This window comes from Podarcis bocagei (genome assembly GCF_964188305.1).
Source record: "Podarcis bocagei genome assembly, chromosome: Z".
Taxonomy (NCBI): domain Eukaryota; kingdom Metazoa; phylum Chordata; class Lepidosauria; order Squamata; family Lacertidae; genus Podarcis; species Podarcis bocagei.
In genome coordinates this window covers 10,712,881-10,732,028 of record NC_138140.1, presented here as the reverse complement: position 1 = coordinate 10,732,028, position 19,148 = coordinate 10,712,881, and the positions used below count along the sequence as shown (strand labels likewise).

Genomic DNA, 19,148 nt, shown 5'->3' with positions numbered 1-19,148 from the left:
TATACCCTGCCCCATCTGGCTGGGTTTCCCCAGCCACACTGGGCGGCTTCCAGCAAAATATTAAAATACAATAATTCATCAAATATTAAAAGCTTCCCTAAACAGGGCTGCCTTCCGATGTCTTCTGAAAGTCAGATAATTGTTTATTTGTTTGACTTCTGATGGGAGGGTGTTCCACAGAGCCACTATCTAAATATTCAAAATTATTTTTAACATATTAAGGAACTGCTAATGACTACTATTGAACATATATATTGAAGCATATGAAGGGTAAAAGATTGTGCACCATGGTATCAATGGGCATGGTGCTTTAGAGCAGTTTAAGTTAAAAAAAGTTTCTGCCCTGTGTCTGGCTGTTAACCAGAAGGTTGGTGGTTCAAGCCTACCCAGGGGCAACTGGGCAGGATTCCTGCATTGCAGGAGGTTGGACTAGATGAACCTTTGGATCCCTTTCATGTTGGAAAACTGTCTGGATACAGCCTGCATTTGCAAGCTGTGGGTGGCTTTTCAGAGACAGAGAGGCAGCAGGAGACCTGAATGAATCCTTGCAGTATATATAGGTAGATTGCATTGCAGGATAGACTTGCATTGAAAAGTTTGCACTTTTTCTAGGCAAAAGGCACCTTGGAAAACATCTGTTCTTCCAGAGGTTTGGAATCTGGCTGTCCTATCCTAGCCTTAATTCTAAACACTTTGCATTTGTCATAGTCATATCAGTTAGTCACTAACTTGTGCATCCTTTATTAAGTCCTAGAGTTGGGTAAATGCTCAAGCATGGTTTCAGTTTCACGGTCTAGAATTAAAGTGTTTCAGAATACTTCTCACAGGGAAAGTTGGTAGTAAAAATAGTGGAATTGAGCCTTGAAAATATTGGAAATAATCCATGCTTTCTGCTCTGCTACTTTTACCAGGAGGCCTGGCAGGTAGGTGCATTTAGAAAGTCTGCAGTATCTGGGTGTGTTCACTGTGGGAAAAGCTCTTGTGACATTGTGTGCTGGAGGAAGAATGAGTTAACAAAGCTGAGGTAGCTTTTTGAAATAAAGGTGTTGGTGAATATGGTAACTTCTGCAAGGAATCTGATGGAGGAAATGCTGTAAGCTTTAAAATATCACTGAGCTCTCTAGGGACTAGTATTTCCTTGCTCATTATAAGATAGGATTTTTGTATACATTAAAGATAGGAAGATAAGATGCACTATAAACTTAAACTCCACTGTCCCTGGGCAGGATAATTCCTGTTCTTCACCATCCTTCTCTGATTTCACTCATTGGCTAAAATCACTGACAGGCGGGAACAGCCAGGCTGCTTCATTTCACAGAAATTTCTTAGAACGATGCCTGCACATTTTGTTTATAACTTTCTAAGTGGGTTAGGTGCTTTTTTTTAAATGAAAGCTCCAAGCCTGGAGCCCCCAACAAAGGTCTTCATGGGCACCAGGTTGGCAACCCCAGTTTTAAGTGGAGATGCTGCCAGAGATTGAACATGGGACCTTCTGAACTCCCAATCCTTCTACCCTTTAACCCTCCCATGAGCTTCTTCCCCAGTTCCCCTGAGCTCTGCTGCTCCATTCTTTGCCCCTTGCCTGCTCTGTTGCCCTCCATCATATCCAGGCATAATATAGCCTGGATGGCTCAGTTGGTTAGAGTGTGGCGCTGATAGCACCAAGGTTGCAGGTTCGATCCCCATATGGGACAGCTGCATATTCCTGCATTGCTGCATATTTCTGCATTGCAGGGGATAGGACTAGATGATCCTCAGGGTACCTTCCAGCTCTACAATTCTATGATTCTATGAAACAATGGAAGCATTACCATGGGAAAAAAGCTTTCATGCATTTGGCTTGTGTCATAATTAATAAATTTGAATCAAAGCTGTGGAGAATCTTAGCTTCCCACTTAACTCTGTGGGTGAGAAGTGCTTTTCTACAACTTGGAGATGTCTTGTAGATGATGTGAAGAAAGTAGACAATAGCTTACTTTTGGAATTATCTCTAGCAGTTGCTTTTCCTCACATTACTTGTCCCAACATGGGATGTCCTCTTATTTGGCAAGCAAATCTGTAAAAATAGAAAGTACTAAATTTTCCCTCCTACTCTGGCTAGATAAAGGAATTTGTTCCAGCTACCTTCCAGAAACCTAGTACTTCTGGGTCAGTGCCTGGGTGGGAGACTGCCTGGGAACTCTGCTCCTTTAAGTTCCACAGTGGATAGACAGTAAGCTTAGAAACACAGTAAGTATAGTTGTGGCCTAAAATATGTATTTATTTCATAATACTTGTATACTGCTTGATTGCAATGAAACTTCAAAGCACTTTATAAAATAAATAGGTAAATAAACCCAACTTTGATGTAGCATCCCCACATGGTCACCTGAGTCATGCTGTATTCATACAGGTGACTAGGTCAGTGGCCGTTGAAAGCTTACACTTGTTAAATATTTGTGGTGCTCTGAATTATTGTTGGAGCAGGCCTAGGGAGAAATCTTAGGCATTTGGAAGCTTGGCGCAGACTCCTAGAGGCTAGGTATCTTTACCAGTTTTGCGTATGCTATATCAATAAGGAATGCAAGCATAAGGTGACCTGTTGTATAATCCTGTGCTAATCACATGCGTTTAAAGTTCAACCCTTAGATTTCATTAGAATGTAGTTTCAACTATGCCTTTGATTTGCACTCTTGGTCCAAAACCTCAGTATTTGTATTGGGTCTAGTGTTAGCATACATTGTTAGAGTAGCCCCTCTCAAATTAATCAAGAAGACTGACTCAAGTCCATTAATTTCAATAGGTCTCCTCTACATAGAACTTAGTTGGATGCCACCCATTTGAGTCCTTGTATTTTATAAAATAGATTTGTATATTCTCCTTCCCAAGATGACGCAAAGCAACACCCAACAAATACTTAGCTTGAAGACTTGCAACAATGGCTGTAGCTAGCCAAGGGAAACATGATTGGCAAAGATAATTAAGGCAACAAAGGAAATCTGATGGCTTTTGCTGGAGTTATGGACAGGGAGGATGCAGCCCTGTGGAGCATCTCAAGTTCCTGAGCTTTAAGTGACCCAGGAGAGAAGCAGCCTGGAGAAATGGGTGATCCACACTTACACACAAACATTACGTATTACCACAAACTGCATGCACTATCTGCCTTCTCAGATTTGTAGTGGGGAGAAGTAAATGGCAATTATGGGGTTTGCCTCTGTTCACACCAATGTACAGTGGTACCTTGGGTTACATACACTTCAGGTTACAGACTCCACTAACCCAGAAATATTACCTCGGGTTAAGAACTTTGCTTCAGGATGAGAACAGAAATTGCATGTTGTCGGCACAGCGGCAGCAGGAGGCCCCATTAGCTAAAGTGGTGCTTCAGGTTAAGAACAGTTTCAGGTTAAGTACGGACCTCCGGAATGAATTAAGTTATTAACCCGAGGTACCACTGTACAGGTATGCAGATCTCCTTATTAGTTAATGAACTGTTGCTATTAGTGAGTCACATGAAGGTGGGATGCGGTTTGATGTTTCTCTTCAATCAGTATCAAGGCTATAGAGATGGCTGGTTGAACTTGTGCTTCTCTAGCAATGATGCTGTCTTTTTAGGGATGTGCAATGGTTCTCATTTGAAAACTATGGTGTGGACTTCCTAAAATGTAAGAAAAGGTCACCAACAATTTCCCAGGCATTCCTGGTTGGCTCTTTTAAGCTACCAAACACCAAGACACACACCCCTGCTTCCCAAGAGCAGCTATTGTGATCTGATTTCATTACAGAATAGATGTGAGATTTGCAAGCTGTTCTGGTACCCTGCATGAGTTGTGTAGCTGCTTCACTCTTCACTCTTGGTAGAACCGCAGTTAGACCTGCAATTGTAAATAAGTGCAGCATAAAATGGGCAGTAAAATTCCTTGTATAGGAATAATCTCACTTGGGGAATCTTAAATGTGGCTTGGTTTTTATTTTCTACCTCTCCTGGATTTCAGATCATCTATTTAAGCAATGATGTATGTGGGGTACATTGATGTTTCAGAAGCACCAGCGTTTCTCTTGCTCACTACATGCATTCTGTAAAAAAACATTACATTAAATTTCACAGGGTGTCTGGTCATGGGGCAAATCTGTTTTACACTGAAGTGTCATTTCAGGCTAAAGAGAATGTTCAAGAGTGGAGTGCAAAGATGTGCATGGCAACTCTGTTCACTGTATTAAGATGACCACTTTTGATTAGAATTGTTTGATTTAAATTGTAGAGCCTACTTTACAATCTCATTTATGCTAGCTCTTGATTCTTTGTGGAAATAGTTCCCTTATCCTTCTGTATGTGAGGGACAAGTGAGTAGTAGTACTTAGTTGGATACAACTCCTTGGTTGCTACACTGGGATAGTCTAGTTAGTCCTGATAATCTACTATGGCTTTTTGAAGGAATCCTTAAATATAAATTTTGTACAGAGAGGCTATTTGTGGCTAAGTAGATAAATAGATTCAGTTTACAAAAAGAACCAGTTAGAAAGAGCATCCAGTAAGCTCTCTGATTCAAGTAACCTCTCTGTGGGTGTTTAAAATAATGAATTCTCAGGTGTTCCTTTCCTCTCTAAAAGGAGACTAGGGAATACTTCAATGAAGAAAAGTTTGTAATAGGCTAAGCAAAGCCAGAAGATGTTTAGCTACCCATGAGTAAAAGGTATGTTAGGGGCAGCTATGTTAGGTCTGTAGCTATCTTGGTAGTGAAGCTGCGTGACTCTGTTAGCAGTCTAAATAAGTCTATAGGCAGCTATTATAATTTTAGTTGGCTACTGTTAAGGGATATAGTGCCTTGTAAAATAGCTGTTTATTTGGTTGCCTGTGGTGTTAAAAGTTGCTTCCATGTGGCTGGACTGTGAGAAGCTTTTGAAAAAGTTGATCTCTCATGTAGTTTATAAGTGCCTACAATAGAGATATTTAGATGATCAAGCTAGTAAATGTTATGGATTATTTGCAAGGCTGCTACAGTTGATACAGGCCAAATACTAAATGTGCAGAGTAGAGTCTAGACTGGAGTAAAATGTAGAGTGCAGCATCTATGCTGTGGATCAACTCTTTTAAAAATAATGTGCAGAACAGGGCAGATCACCTTTTGTTTGGAAAGAACAGTGGTGGTGGAAGTCTGTGCCATCACTGTGGTTGACCCGAGGTTTGCTTCTTGGAAATGGAAGATGGAGCAGTGGCGACAGAGAAAGTGTCTACCATTTTTGTCTGCAAAATATCATTCCAGCTTGGATGTGACTGTTCATCCTGTCTCTGATAGGCAGATGCTAGCAGGCTGTGTTGAGTGACTGCTCATGTCCTTGTTACCTTCTGTGCAGCCTGGGTCTTCAAAGCATTGAGTGCTATAGTATTGCTGGGGCTGTTACTGATTGTTCAGAAGCTTTAACTGTTCAGAATAAAGAAGTGTTGCACTGTTAGTGTTTTTTCCCCAAAGGGGTTACCTCACAACTGTGGATCCCAAGTGCCCCTTGCAACTTTGGCTTTTGCAAGAAGTTAATATGCTCTCCATCAGCACCACTTGCGGATTATTTGTGCTGGATTTGAGCAGGGATGGGGAACCTGGGATGCTATAGATGTTGTTGGACTTCGTCTTCCATCAACCCCACACTGCATTGACAGTGGTCAGGAATGATGGGACTTTTATAGTCCAATGACATCTGGATGGCCAAAATTCCCCCATTCCTCTACTTGTGATAACATTTATGGAAGGCTATGAGTATGGTAATCAGAGAAAATACTTCAGCATTTTAGGAGTAAAAATGACTTTTAAGTTCAAACTCTTGTAATCTGTGTTTGAAACTTTATCTAGGAACATATGTGAGCAGAACTGGATTCGGTCACCTTGAGATTTTGTAGTTCTTTACCTTAAGTCTACTGCACTATTAAACATATACAGTGGTACCTCGGGTTACATATGCTTCATGTTACAGACTCCGCTAACTCAGAAATAGTACCTCGGGTTAAGAACTTTTCTTCAGGATGAGAACAGAAATTGTGCTCCGGCGGTGCGGTGGCAGCTGGAGGCCCCATTAGCTAAAGTGGTGCTTCAGGTTAAGAACAGTTTCAGGTTAAGAACAGACCTTCGGAACAAATTAAGTACTTAACCCGAGGTACCACTGTAATTTGGGAATTGGTGGTAATGGCTTAGTGCAGTGGTTCCCAATTAGGGGTCCGGGGACCCCTGGTAGTCTGCAGAATACATCCAAGAGGTCCGTGGCCACATCCCTTGCCTCTCCTCCAACCAATTTTTTTGTCATTTTTGCATGGTAATATCACAAATTTTATGGTCTGTTTTACCACTGTGTGATTTTGCAATATATTGACCAAAAGCTGTTTTGAAATCAGACCGCAGTAGTGATTTTGATCTGGCAATACACAGCAATATATCGCTCCTTGCACGAGGGAGAGCAGAGCAACTGATTTCAAGGCACTGCCCATATTGCACGAGGATCTTAGCCGATAACACTGCTGATCTGAGCTGCCTTTCCCCACGCTGAGGGAAAACAGGGCAGCTGATCACAGAGATGCAGTGTGGGGGATCTGTGGAGTCCATGGTTCCAGACACAATTTTGAGAGGGGGCGCAAACAGGCATCCCACTGCAGGCTCCTTCATCAGAGCCTGGCTCTGTGGCAAAAGTCGTCGTGCCTTGCCCAGGACCGAGGAGCAGACTGCGATGTCTGCTTTACTCATTGGTATATCGCTGGTGAAACTGCTACTGCTCCTGAGTCCCTCTGCTAGCAGCGTCTGCTGGCGGGAGCCCAAAGTTCCTTCCTCCAGCAGGCGCTCTAGCAGAGGGACTTAGGAGCAGCAGCGGTTTTACCAGCAATAGATCACTGTGTGAACCCGCCATCCCACTCATATGATGGAGAGGGTGAAACAAGCTGTATTGGTGAGGCACCAATACAGCTTGTTCCTCCCTCTGCATCTTTAAACTGCTAGACTGAAGAATGTTCAGCTGCCCTTGCCTCAGTCACACATTTAAGGAGCCCCCAGCCCGTTGCTGGTTCCCACAAGTTGGCAGCTCTGTGAAACTGCTCACCTGAGGGGAGCACAGTTGCTGCTCTCTGCAGTGAGCAGTTAAAGGAGCCCCGAAGCTGCAGGGCTGTCTCAGCTTGGGGGGGGGCGTTCCCTCCCCCCCCCGCCTGAGCAGCGCAAACAAGCTGCATTGTTCCAGGCCGTGAGCCTGGGTGAAACTGCCTCAGCTCTTGAGGTGAGAGCTGAGGAAGTTTCACCTGGTGTCTTGCAGGTAGAGGCCAGTGCATATTGTTTTTTCAGCATTGTGGTATATCGCCAAACTGTTTGGCTGGCGATACACCGCAGTTTTGAAAAGCTGATATTCCCCAGCTCTACCATCTGATCCCCATGACTTCTCCTCTCATCCCTGTGCCTGATCTCCAATTTCAGACATTGTGATATTTTGGAATATTGTGATGTTTAGCTGCTGATATATAATAATAATGAAAACCAGACATCGCTTGGCCCTAGTCTGTTTTTTAGTATACCTAAAATCCTTTGCTTATTAGGGGCTACTACACATTTTGTTGAAAACACTGCTTTGCAGAGGTAACTACCATAGAGTTATCAGAATCATCAAAAGTAGATTGTCTGTGGCTTGACTTTTGAAAAATACGGGGTCCTCAGTAATTAGCTAATTGGGAACCACTGACATAGTATGTGATAACATCCTCTCTCTTTTTTTTCTAGTGCCACCATGGCAACTGCACCTTACAACTATTCCTACATCTTTAAGTACATCATTATTGGTAAGTATAAATATAAACCAGGTCTTTGTATGTATCATTTGTTTTACTTGGTGGGTAAGTTTTTGTTAGAGGGTTGAACTACTGTTAGCATGCTTTGGTGTTCTGATAGGCCAGTAATCTCTATGTACTTCCTTTTCAAAAGAGCAGCTAAGGAGGCAGTATGAAAAGAAGTGCTATATCTATTTAGAACTACAGATAAGAAAACTGTAGCTCTTAACCTTTGCTTAAAAATGGAAGCAGCTCAGTCGTCTTTTGTTGCTTTAAAAAATTTCCTCCTTGTATGAATTTTGTATTTTTTACTTTGAAATATCTGTTGTAATACTTACTGGATTGTTGAAATTTTTATTACCTTTGTATTTCCTTTAAAAATTGTTTTGAATTGTTGATATGCTCTTGGTATAACTGTCTTGCTGATTGAAGGAAGAACGAAGTCTCAGCTGCACTGGGGGGGTGGTGGTGTGTGGAGTGGAAATCAAATGATAGTCCTTATGAAACAAAGCATTTGTGAAGAAAATTTCCAACCCGCATTGGATTCCAGGACAAGTAACAATGATAATAAATATATTGCTATTATTGATTTGATTTCTCACTGATCCTTCACCATCAGGGCGGGTTACAACAATGTAAAAATAGATTATTACAATTGGTTGAAACAATTTCGAATTAGAAAAATAGGACAAGTCCTAAAAATGATGTCTATGATGTCAACGCCAGGGTAAAGACATCTGCTAGCATATGGCCGAACCTGTATCATGATGGTCCTGGATGTGCTTTTACTTGGAGGGAATTCCTCAATTTTGGGGCAGACACAGAAAAAGCCTGCCGTGGGCCACTACTCCCCACACTTCTGAGGATGGTAGAGCTACCAAGAAGGCCCTCTGTGCCTAGCTTAACACCCAAGAGGATCTATTGGAAAGGGGTTGGTCTTTCAGGCGTTTGCGGTGAAGTCATTTAAACACCAATGTGAGCACCTTGAATTGGGCCCTGAAATTAACTGGCAACCAGTTAACTATGAAATGCCCAGCGTATTTCAGTTAATGACAGCCGCCTTCAAAGATACAGAGTTAAGCAATACTAAGTTCATGGCTGTGGTTGGTTGTTTTAAACTGCTCTGAGGGGCTTAGCCTGCAGGACTGTTAGCTATTCAGCCTCTGCAAAGCTCACTGGAAACTTCATTTGGGGGTATGCCATGTTGGGCAAGGAATTCCCGTTGCACAAAGCTTTTTCTCACTGTGCACCTGTAAAAGCACCTGTAAAACTTCGTGCTTGATGGTCATGAAGTGGAGACTGAGATGGTTACTCCAAACCATTTCCTTTAATTTAGTTGCGGTGGCTGTTGTGCTGTGATTTGCTCAGTGCTTGGCACACAATGACCCACTGGCCTACAAATAGTCATATGGTGGTATAAAGCAGGGGAGAGTTTATAGTTGACATTGTATAGGTCATTGGGCCCTAAACTTGCAACATGGCTTATGTGCTGTTTACACCAAGCCTTAAATATTTTGCGCATTCCTCATGTTAGACATGGCTTAGGTTACTTCTGAGTGAGGAAGAACTAAAGTGTCTGTGTACTAGTTGTTGGACTACTCGCTGCTATTCTGAAAGTAGCTGATCTTGTATTAATGTTTAACAAGCCAGTCTTAGACTTGGGAGAGGCCTAGGTTCAGCTCCCTGCCTGGTTGTAAGCTCTCTGTGTGGCTCTGGGTTTCTCCCTCTTCAACTCAACTCTGACAGCAGAGTGGCAGTCAGGATGAAAATGGATGAGTGTTCATAACCTTGAACTCTTTGGAGGAAGTGCAGGATAATAAAAAAAATCCTCTGTCTTCTAAAACGTGGAGGGAATGGAGGGGAGAAACATTTGCACTAGATGCTGAGGTTAATAGTTCTAGTGCTGTCTGTTGCAGTGCTGTAGCAGTGCTTTCAGTTTCATTTTTTTAAAATTTACTTTTATAATTCTTACTCGTGAAGTGTTACAAGCAACTGGTGCACAGAGATTATTCACCAGTAGACTGTAGAACACAGAGCTGGCCCTTCAATAATGTGAGGTGAGGCACCTGCCTTGGATGGCACTTGAGAGAAGTGGTTTTGAAGAGTCACAGCCACAGCCACTGCCCTGCTGCTGCTTTTTACATGGTGGGGTTGCCATAGTTGCTGTGTAAAGTGGCAGCAAGGCAGGGGCTTCTCTTCGTCCGCTTCCTCTTCCAAGTGCCACCCTTTTCTGGATGGCCGTGGCGAACAGGCTTGCTACTTTCATAACTTATGTATGAGAGCAGCTAGCCTGTTCACTGAGCACCTGGAGATCAGCAAGCTACTGCTCTGTTATTGCCGCTGCATTACACAGCGACAATGAGGACCCACCTTGTGGAGCAGTGTCTTCCTCCTTGCCGCATCCTCTTCCTCCTCCTCCTTCCTTACCCACCCATTTCTACACTCACTTGACTTTCCTCTGCCCACCCCTCCAGCCCATTCCCTTAATTTTTGCCTTGGTTGCTGCCTCCATTGGATTGCATATTTCAAATGTTGCTGGGCTACATATTTACTCGAGTCTAAAGCATACCTTTGCCAAATTACACTGTGAAAATTAGGATGTGCATTAGATTCGATGGTGCATTAGACTCAAGTAAATACAACAGTGCATAGTGCTGATCCTGATTTACCTACTCAGAAGTAGGTCTGGTACTTTCTCCGCAGTTAAGTGGGCTGTGTAACCCACTGAGTTATCTAAAGTGTGTGGGGATGGGAAATAACTGTTACTGTTTTCCTCAGCTCCTGGGGAGGTTTCTATTGAGCACCCTAAAGCAAGGCAGAGGGGGATAATAAGCAAACCCCTCTCTCCCTCAGTGAAAGTGCCATGAGGGAAAAGCCCCCCATACCCTTTTTGTCAGCGAGCCGAGCCAAAGCGTGGTTCCCACCTGCCTCAGCTCCTCTACACAGGCGGGGCCCAGCACTTCCACACTGCGAGAGAGAGAGAAAGGCGAGCTGGCACTGTGGGGCCTGTTTTCTTGGTGCATGCTTGCTCTCCTGCTTTGCGCTGCCACACTCCAGGGCCTTGCTGCGGGATCAGCTGAGTCAGCCTGGCAGCTTCCTCTGTCGGAGGGAAGCGGAGGTGGACGCTGTTGCGCAGGAGGCTGCAGTGAATCCCACTGGGCAGGGCAGGGTGACTTTGCTGTGTGGTTTCCTGAGGGGTCCAGGCTGTGGTTGGTGATGGAGAAGCAGAGGAGGAGGAAGAGAAGGCGGGCTTCTGGGCAGGTAAGGTGGCCGGCAGGAGAGCGCGCCAGCCACATGGCTAGTCCTCAGCGTGCCCAGGCGGTGAAGGAGCCTCTGATTCACAGGGGTGGCAGGATGAGGGCTGTAAAAAAGTAGGCACCCCCTCCCTGCAATTCAAGATAGTTTTGGTGGTCAGTAGGGCTGGGCAATATTTACTTGAGTCTAATGCACACATTTTTTTGCCAAATTACGTTTAGGACGCACATTAGATTCAGTGGCACATTCAGTACAGTATTTATTGGATTTATGCTTCACCTTTTTATCCCATGAGCTCAAGGTGGTATACACAGATTCTCCTCATATAATCCTCACAACTGTCCTGTGAAGTAGGTTTAGGGGTGGGGGAGGAGGAGACGGAGAGAAGAGAGAGAGACAGGCCCAAGGCCACCCATTGAGCTTCATGTCTGAGTGGGGGTTTGAATTCTGCTCTCCCAGGACCTAGTCCATCACTCTGGCCACTATATCACACTGGCTGTTCAGTGTCATATCATCCCTGACCATTGATCAAGCTGCCTGAGGGCTGGTGAGTGCTTGGTGTTGTACAAACGCGCTATACCCATGTGGAAAATGTCCTAGTAAGGCAGTCGGGAGGATGCATGTTTAGGTGAGCCTCAGGTGCCAAAATGTTTTGGGCCAGCCCTGTGTGAATGACACATTATTGCACAGTCATCTTCTGTGATGCTAAGTTTCAAGCACAGTGATAATAGTACATGGCTTGTTACTAAGACTTGTTTCTTTCTTTTCTCCCCCCTCCCTCCGCCCTGTCCCGTAGGGGACATGGGTGTAGGAAAGTCTTGCTTGCTCCACCAGTTTACAGAAAAGAAATGTAAGTCTCTTCACATATTGACCTTCAAGTGATTTTAGATGGTAATCCACAGCATGCCTCTTCTCTCTCCTCCTTGCACAAGTTGATTTGGGCTTTTCTTGTGTCTTTGATCTGCCTGGCTCTATTTGTGAGAGTGGTCCAACATGGCTGAGGCAAAGACACTTAGCAAAATTGTTTAATCTGCCACTATTACAGTTGGACACTATTTTCAGTCTCTGTCTTAACTGGGGTTGGAAGATCATCATGGGTTGACAAAGCTTCTACATTCCCTTGAGGCCACATGACTCCCTTATGTGCCTTGTGCTGCTTTACTTAAGATTGACTGCCTGGTCAGCAGTTAGGTCCACTATTACTTTTCCCAGCTTAGGCGTAGGTTTTAACTGGACTGTAAGTTACTAGAGCCCTTAAAGTCCAGCTATCTATCTTTGACCAGGATTTTTAAAAATAAGGCATACCTTAAATTTGTTTAAGAACAAAACAAATAACAGAGGTCAAGAGCTAGTGTGGTCTTTGGCAGGACAGTTGTCTTTTTCTCATTCCTGATGAGAAAATGAACCTGAACAGCTTGGGGATGGGATAGTGTTATATAGAAAAAAGATAAAAAATGTTAATGAAGTACAGAACTTTGACAGCAGTTAGATTTCCTTCCTTTTTCTTTTTGTTGGGATGGGTGAGATGAAATCTGAAGTTGATATTAAGCAGGTTTTCAGTTTTACATGCACATGCTCAGTGTTGCTATTGAGAGCTCTAAATGGAAGTACTGGTCGCCTGACTCTCTCTCTGTCTCTCTCTCTCCTTTTTGGCAACAGTTATGGCAGATTGTCCCCATACAATTGGTGTTGAGTTTGGTACAAGAATAATTGAAGTTAGTGGCCAAAAAATTAAGCTGCAGATCTGGGATACAGCAGGACAGGAGAGATTCAGGGCTGTCACACGGAGCTACTACAGAGGAGCAGCAGGCGCTCTTATGGTCTACGATATTACTAGGTAAGAGGCCTTCTTGTGCTATAGACACCCTTAGTACACTCTTATGTTACCTACAGCAGTCATACAGCAGCTGCTGAGGTTAAACTTACTACTTTCCTAGCTCTTAGTAGGACAAGAATGACACTCCTGGATCAGTTGGGGGCTCCTTCTCATCAATAACTTTGCTCTCAAAAAACGGCCAGTCAGATGTCTCTGGGAAGCCCGCAGGCAGGTCATGAACACAGTGGCTCTCTGTCATTATTGCCCCAGCAATATTCCCCAGAATCCCAGGAATTTCGGCTCTGGACATGAAGGTGCCATCTCAACTGTGAAAGACCTGCTTCCATAAATTTAGCTAATTCATTTCAAAACTAGCAGCAGTCACTACATTTTATGGAAGTGAATTCCAGAGGTTAGCTATGCACAAAGTAGGGTATTTATTCTCTTGGTCTGTCCAGAATCTACTGTTTGTTGCTTTAGGTGACCCCAAGTTCTAGTACTGCAGGAGAAAGGTGCTGGTGGTAGAATGGCCTTTTCTGCCGACTTTATGAACACAATACACCAAGGTTTTGTTTGTTTGTTTGTTTGTTTTTGCTGATATTTCTGTAAGGGGCATGTGACTCAAAACAGGTTTTTAAAGCGTGGTCACTTTTTAGAAAAACAAACAAACCTAATTACATCTTTTCAGGATGATATAAGTGTCAAGTCATTGTCTTGATTTTAAGAGGAACTTTAGCCAAGGTTGCGGCTTTAACAGCTGCTCCTTTCTTAGCCCTTAATGTTATGTAATACCTGTAAACACCTCTCTCTTTTTTGGCCATGCCCAGGAACAACAGTCTGGAGAAGGAAGAGCAGTATTCTTAAAAGTCAAGTATCTGGGGTTGTTGAGTTTCTGGGCTTTGGTAGCTTGCCAAAGGTTCTTTGCTAGTAAGTGGGACAGAGACACATTGGCTCATCAGGAGCATCTGTTTTTGGGAATACATCACTATCTCCTGTGCATCTAGCTTCCTGTATGGTGTCATGGAACTGAACTGAGTGCCCCATGGAAAAAATATGACTATTTTAGTCCTATTTTACTCTATCTTAAATAGGACATGAAGCCTGTTGCTAAGTGCAAGAAGTTGGGAGTATTTGTCAGCTCTGTGTTGGGCTACTAAACAAATAAATTATGGAGTCTAGTTATGGGATTGATATTTTACTGCCTTTACAGTAGGGTGAATTGAAACCAGAGGTTTCTAAACTAAGTTTAACTATTCTAATTTTGGAAATGATACAGAGCAAGCTTGGGAATGAGGCACATTGGTTAATCCTACAAGAGAAGAGAATGGTTTTTCAGATCATTGCAAACCCTAGCAAACAATACTTCACCTTTCTGTATCTTGCATATGTGTATGCTCCCCAGACGCACAAGATCAGTGTTCTCCCCGACCCCACCCTCCAGACAATAGCTCTTTAAGAGGAGATTTTTGCAACATTTTGTCTTAACAGATTTCCTGTTGAAAATCAGGGAAATGAAAAACAAGCAAGAATCTCTGTTAACAGCTCAGTTCAATTGCCTAAATTGGAAGTAACATGTTCCTGTTGTGTCCAGTACCATCCTCAAAGTGTAATAGGAAATAAACTGACATATTATGCTGGTGTGACCTTATAAGTACTTAGTTTTGCCTTTTCTGTCTTCTGCAGAAGAAGCACGTATAACCATCTAAGCAGCTGGCTGACAGATGCAAGAAACCTAACTAATCCAAATACTGTGAGTTTGGCTGTTTAAAAATGGTTGCATTAAATGTAGGGCTGTCAAACACCCTTTGAACATCTGCCTTTTCGTTGTTTACATTTAAAATCAAACAAATATGACCTATTTTGATATCTTTGGGAGATGTTGAGAGTGTGATAAGTAGCAATTTGTTGATAAAGACACAAAGTTACCACTTAAACTACTACAGTACTTGCCAAAAGGAAAAGCTACCTTTTATTTTTTATTTCCCATTACATCAACACATCAAAATGGGGTTGGTTTGAAATCAAGGGTGTCATTAACGCTCATCCACACTGAACTGGCTTTAAATTTGCTACTAGTGATTAAATTGTTAAAGCGAAGGTCGTGGCTCTGATTAAAAGGCCTTGTCCTAAAGCATGGAATCAGAACACAAGGCTAAATTGCCACCCTGTTGCATAAGCTGCTGCTGGTTGTCATCTTATGAAGTATAATTTCCCCAAAATTATAAATGAACATAATTGCTGCCAGAAGGAGTACAATGTGAAGGTAATGGCAAGAGTCATTAAGGAGAGAAGGGAAGAAAAATAGTTGGAAAGAGCCAACCAGGGTGGATATGATTTAAATCAAATCGATTTAAGTCACCACTGTAGTCAGTAAGACTTGATCTAAATTATTTTTTTAACAGAAAGACACATATGATTTGGTTTGGGTTTTTTGTTGTTCTTTTTTTCTTTTTTCTTTTTTTGAGGCTAAATACCACCCTATCTCTGCAGTTGAAGTTGGTTTCCTTCCACCCTGTGTAGCATCAAGTGATTTGAATACATCTGTTCCTGATTTGGTTCTGTTCTCCACAGAAGTTAGTTCTAGCTAGCTAGGTTCACTTCCTCATTAGTGTGACTATTTTATTGCATAATAGCCTTTCTTGAATCTGAATGGCCCTGCAGTAATAAGAAGTTGAAGTGTCACTTAACATTCACGCTTGAAGTTCTGGCAGCATTTGATTTTGGTTTTCCTTTTTTTTTTTTTTAAATAAATTTTTATTGGTTTTACAACATTTTTAAGAAAAACAAACAAACACAAAAAATGACAAACATACAGAATAGTTTCAAAGATATTTTCATAAACCTCTTTTCTTGGACTTCCCCATACCCCCCCTCTCTGCATCCCAATGTCCATATTTGAACTAGCAACTCCCAATTGTTACTTTCTAATCTCTGTCATCTTAGTCCTCTTTTATTGTCTAACCTTGTATCCCTGTACCCTATTGCTTCTGGCAACCACAACATTTTAACATTCATTCAGTTTATAGTAGTCCTTAAGATAGCTTTTAAATTTTTTCCATTCTTCTTCCACCGTCTCTTTGCGTTGGTCACGGATTCTGCCTGTCATCTCAGCCAATGTCATATAGTCCATCACTTTCATCTGCCATTCTTCCAGAGTAGGTAAATCTTGTGTCTTCCAATACTTTGCGATGAGTATTCTTGCTGCTGTTGTGGCATACATAAAGAAATTTCTATCTTTCTTTGTCACCAATTGGCCGACAATGCCCAAGAGAAAGGCCTCTGGTTTTTTAGGAAATGTACATTTAAGTACCTTTTTCATTTCATTATAGATCATTTCCCAGAAGGCCTTTATCTTCGGGCATGTCCACCAAAGGTGATAGAAAGTACCTTCAGTCTCTTTACACTTCCAACATTTATTATCGGGCAAATGGTAGATTTTTGCCAGTTTGACTGGGGTCATGTACCACCTGTAAACCATTTTCATAATGTTTTCCTTTAAGGCATTACATGCCGTAAATTTGATACCGGTGTTCCATAACCATTCCCAGTCATCTGACATAATGTTGTGTCCAACATCCTGCGCCCACTTAATCATAGCCGATTTAACTGTTTCATCCTGTGTGTTCCATTTCAACAGCAAGTTATACATTCTAGATAAATTCTTAGTATTGGGTTCTAACAATTCGGTCTCTAGTTTTGATTTCTCCACCTGGAAACCGATTTTCCTATCCTGTTTAAAAAATTCCATTATTTGGCGATATTGAAACCAATTTTCTACTTTGTGCTTCAATTTCTCCTGACTTTGTAGTTTAAACTTGTCTCCATCCTGTTCTAAGATTTCCCAATACTTCGGCCATCCGACCTCCATATTGAGTTTCTTCACTGCTTTAGCCTCCACTGGTGACACCCATCTAGGGGTTTTATTTTCCAATAGGTCTTTATATCTTATCCAAACATTAAATAATGCTTTTCTAACAATGTGATTTTTAAAAGTACTGTTAACTTTGTCATACCAAAGATATGCATGCCAACCAAAAGCATTATTGAAACCTTCCAGATCCAAGATGTCCGTGTTCTCGAGGAGCATCCATTCTTTCAGCCAGCAAAAAGCTGCTGCCTCATAGTACAATTTTAGGTCCGGCAGGGCAAAACCCCCTCTTTCTTTAGCGTCAGTCAGTATTTTGAATTTAATTCGGGGCTTTTTGCCCTGCCAGACAAATTTCGAAATGTCTTTGTGCCACCTCTTAAAACATTCCATCTTGTCAAGAATCTGCAAGGTCTGAAACAAAAATAACATTCTAGGCAATACATTCATTTTAATTACTGCAATTCGGCCTAACATTGACAGTTTCAGATTTGACCATATTTCTAAATCTTTTTTAATCTCTGACCAACATTTTTCATAATTGTCCTTATACAAATTGACATTCTTAGGTGTTAAATAAACCCCTAGGTATTTCACCTTCTTGACCACTGTCAAACCTGTTTCCTCCTGAAATTTCTCCTTTTCCATATCTGTTAGGTTTTTCCCTAAAACTTTAGTTTTTTGCTTATTCAACTTAAATCCAGCTACCTGGCCAAATTGTTGTATTATTTCTAAGACCCTTTTCGTACTAGTGTTTGGCTCTTGCAAAGTCAATACTAGGTCATCTGCATACGCTCTTAACTTATAATGTTTAGCTCCGACCTGCACACCTTTGACCTGCTGGTCATTTCTTATCATATTCAGCAACACCTCCAGAACCGAAATGAAAAGTAATGGGGAAATTGGGCACCCCTGTCGTGTTCCTTTTTCTATCTTAAGTTCCTCAGTCACAACATTATTTACAATCAGTTTAGCTTTTTGTTCAGAATATATTGCAGCCATACCATTCTCAAAACCCTGGCCTACCCCCATCCCATGAAGATTCTTCCTCATAAAACTCCAAGAGATGTTATCAAAGGCTTTCTCCGCATCCACAAAGATCAATACTGCTTTAGTGTTTATATTCACCTCCAGCTTTTCCAAGATGTCTATTACATTCCTTACATTGTCTGCTAGGTGTCTTTTAGGGAGAAAGCCTGCTTGGTCTTTATGAATCTTCTCCATCAAAACTCTTTTAAATCTTTTTGCCAAAATGTCTGCAAAAATTTTGTAATCCACATTAAGGAGTGATATTGGGCGGTAGTTCTTGAGTTGGGTCTTTTCAGTCTCTGACTTTGGTATGAGTGAAATATATGCCTCTTTCCACGATTCAGGTGCCCTTTTTCCCTCAAGAATCTCATTACAAACTTCTCTTAGTGGTTGAATCAGCCATTCCTTCAGCGATTTGTAGTATCTAGAAGTCAGTCCATCTGGTCCCGGAGATTTGCCCAGTTGCATATTCTGAATGGCAGCCTCTATCTCTTGTTCTGAGATTCTCTGGTTCAAGTCCATCTTACTTTGCTGAGAGATATTTTGTAATCCATATCTTCCAAGGAATTTGTCTATATCTTCTTCATTTTGCGGGCCTTGGGTGTAGAGTTTTTTGAAGTAACTTAAAAAGCAATTTCTAATTTCATTGGGTTTAGATATGTTCTTTCCATCCACCTCTAGGCTTGTAACTGTATTTAGTTTCTGCCTTTTCTTCAATTGCCATGCCAAAAGTTTGCCACATTTATTTGCTGATTCAAAAGTCTTTTGCTTCATTTGCTTTATCTTCCATTCAATCTCTTGGTTCATCAATTCCATATATTGAGTTTGATATAACTTGATCTCTCTTAAAATGTCCTGAGACTTTGGTTTTGTTCTTAATTTCCTCTCTCCTTCCTTTATCATTTCCAAGATCTTCTCTTTTTTCTCATTTTGTTTTTTCCTCTTTATTGAATTTTGTTGAATCAAAAATCCTCTCATAACCGCTTTACTTGCGTCCCAGATCACTCTTTTCTCCACGTCGGTCCTCAAATTTATTTCAAAATAGTCTTTTAGGGTCTTTTGGGCCTTCGTGAGAATCTCCTTATCTCGAAAGAGGGTGTCATTCATTCTCCATCTAAATTGACCAGTTATTGTGGGTTTCATCTCCATCTTCACGGCGTTATGGTCGGAGCAAGTTTTTGGGCAGATTTCCACTTTCTTAATCTTTGGAGCCAGTCCACTAGTAACCCAGATTTGGTCAATTCTGGTCCAGGTCATCATTGCTTGGGAGAAAAAGGTTCCCTCTCTCTCCAGAGGGTTCCTTGTTCTCCAAATGTCTATCAAGTCCATGTTTTCTGTCATTTCGAAAAAAGTCTTAGGGAGTCTCCCTTCTTTAGTGACTGTTAGTCTTTGTGCCTTGTCCATATTAGTGGAGA

The 19,148-nt window shown here is 41.8% G+C and overlaps 1 protein-coding gene across 1 annotated transcript in view; it reads left to right on the top strand.

The window, feature by feature from the left end:
* The window catches only part of RAB14 (RAB14, member RAS oncogene family), a 39,946-nt gene that overhangs the window by 14,346 nt on the left and 6,452 nt on the right, over window positions 1-19,148 (top strand). The window contains exons 2-5 of the mRNA XM_081179960.1: window positions 7,722-7,780; window positions 11,820-11,873; window positions 12,683-12,860; window positions 14,523-14,589. Of these exons, the coding sequence (XP_081036086.1) occupies window positions 7,729-7,780; window positions 11,820-11,873; window positions 12,683-12,860; window positions 14,523-14,589 (351 nt within the window). The 5' untranslated portion in view covers window positions 7,722-7,728. The remainder of the gene's footprint in view (window positions 1-7,721; window positions 7,781-11,819; window positions 11,874-12,682; window positions 12,861-14,522; window positions 14,590-19,148) is intronic.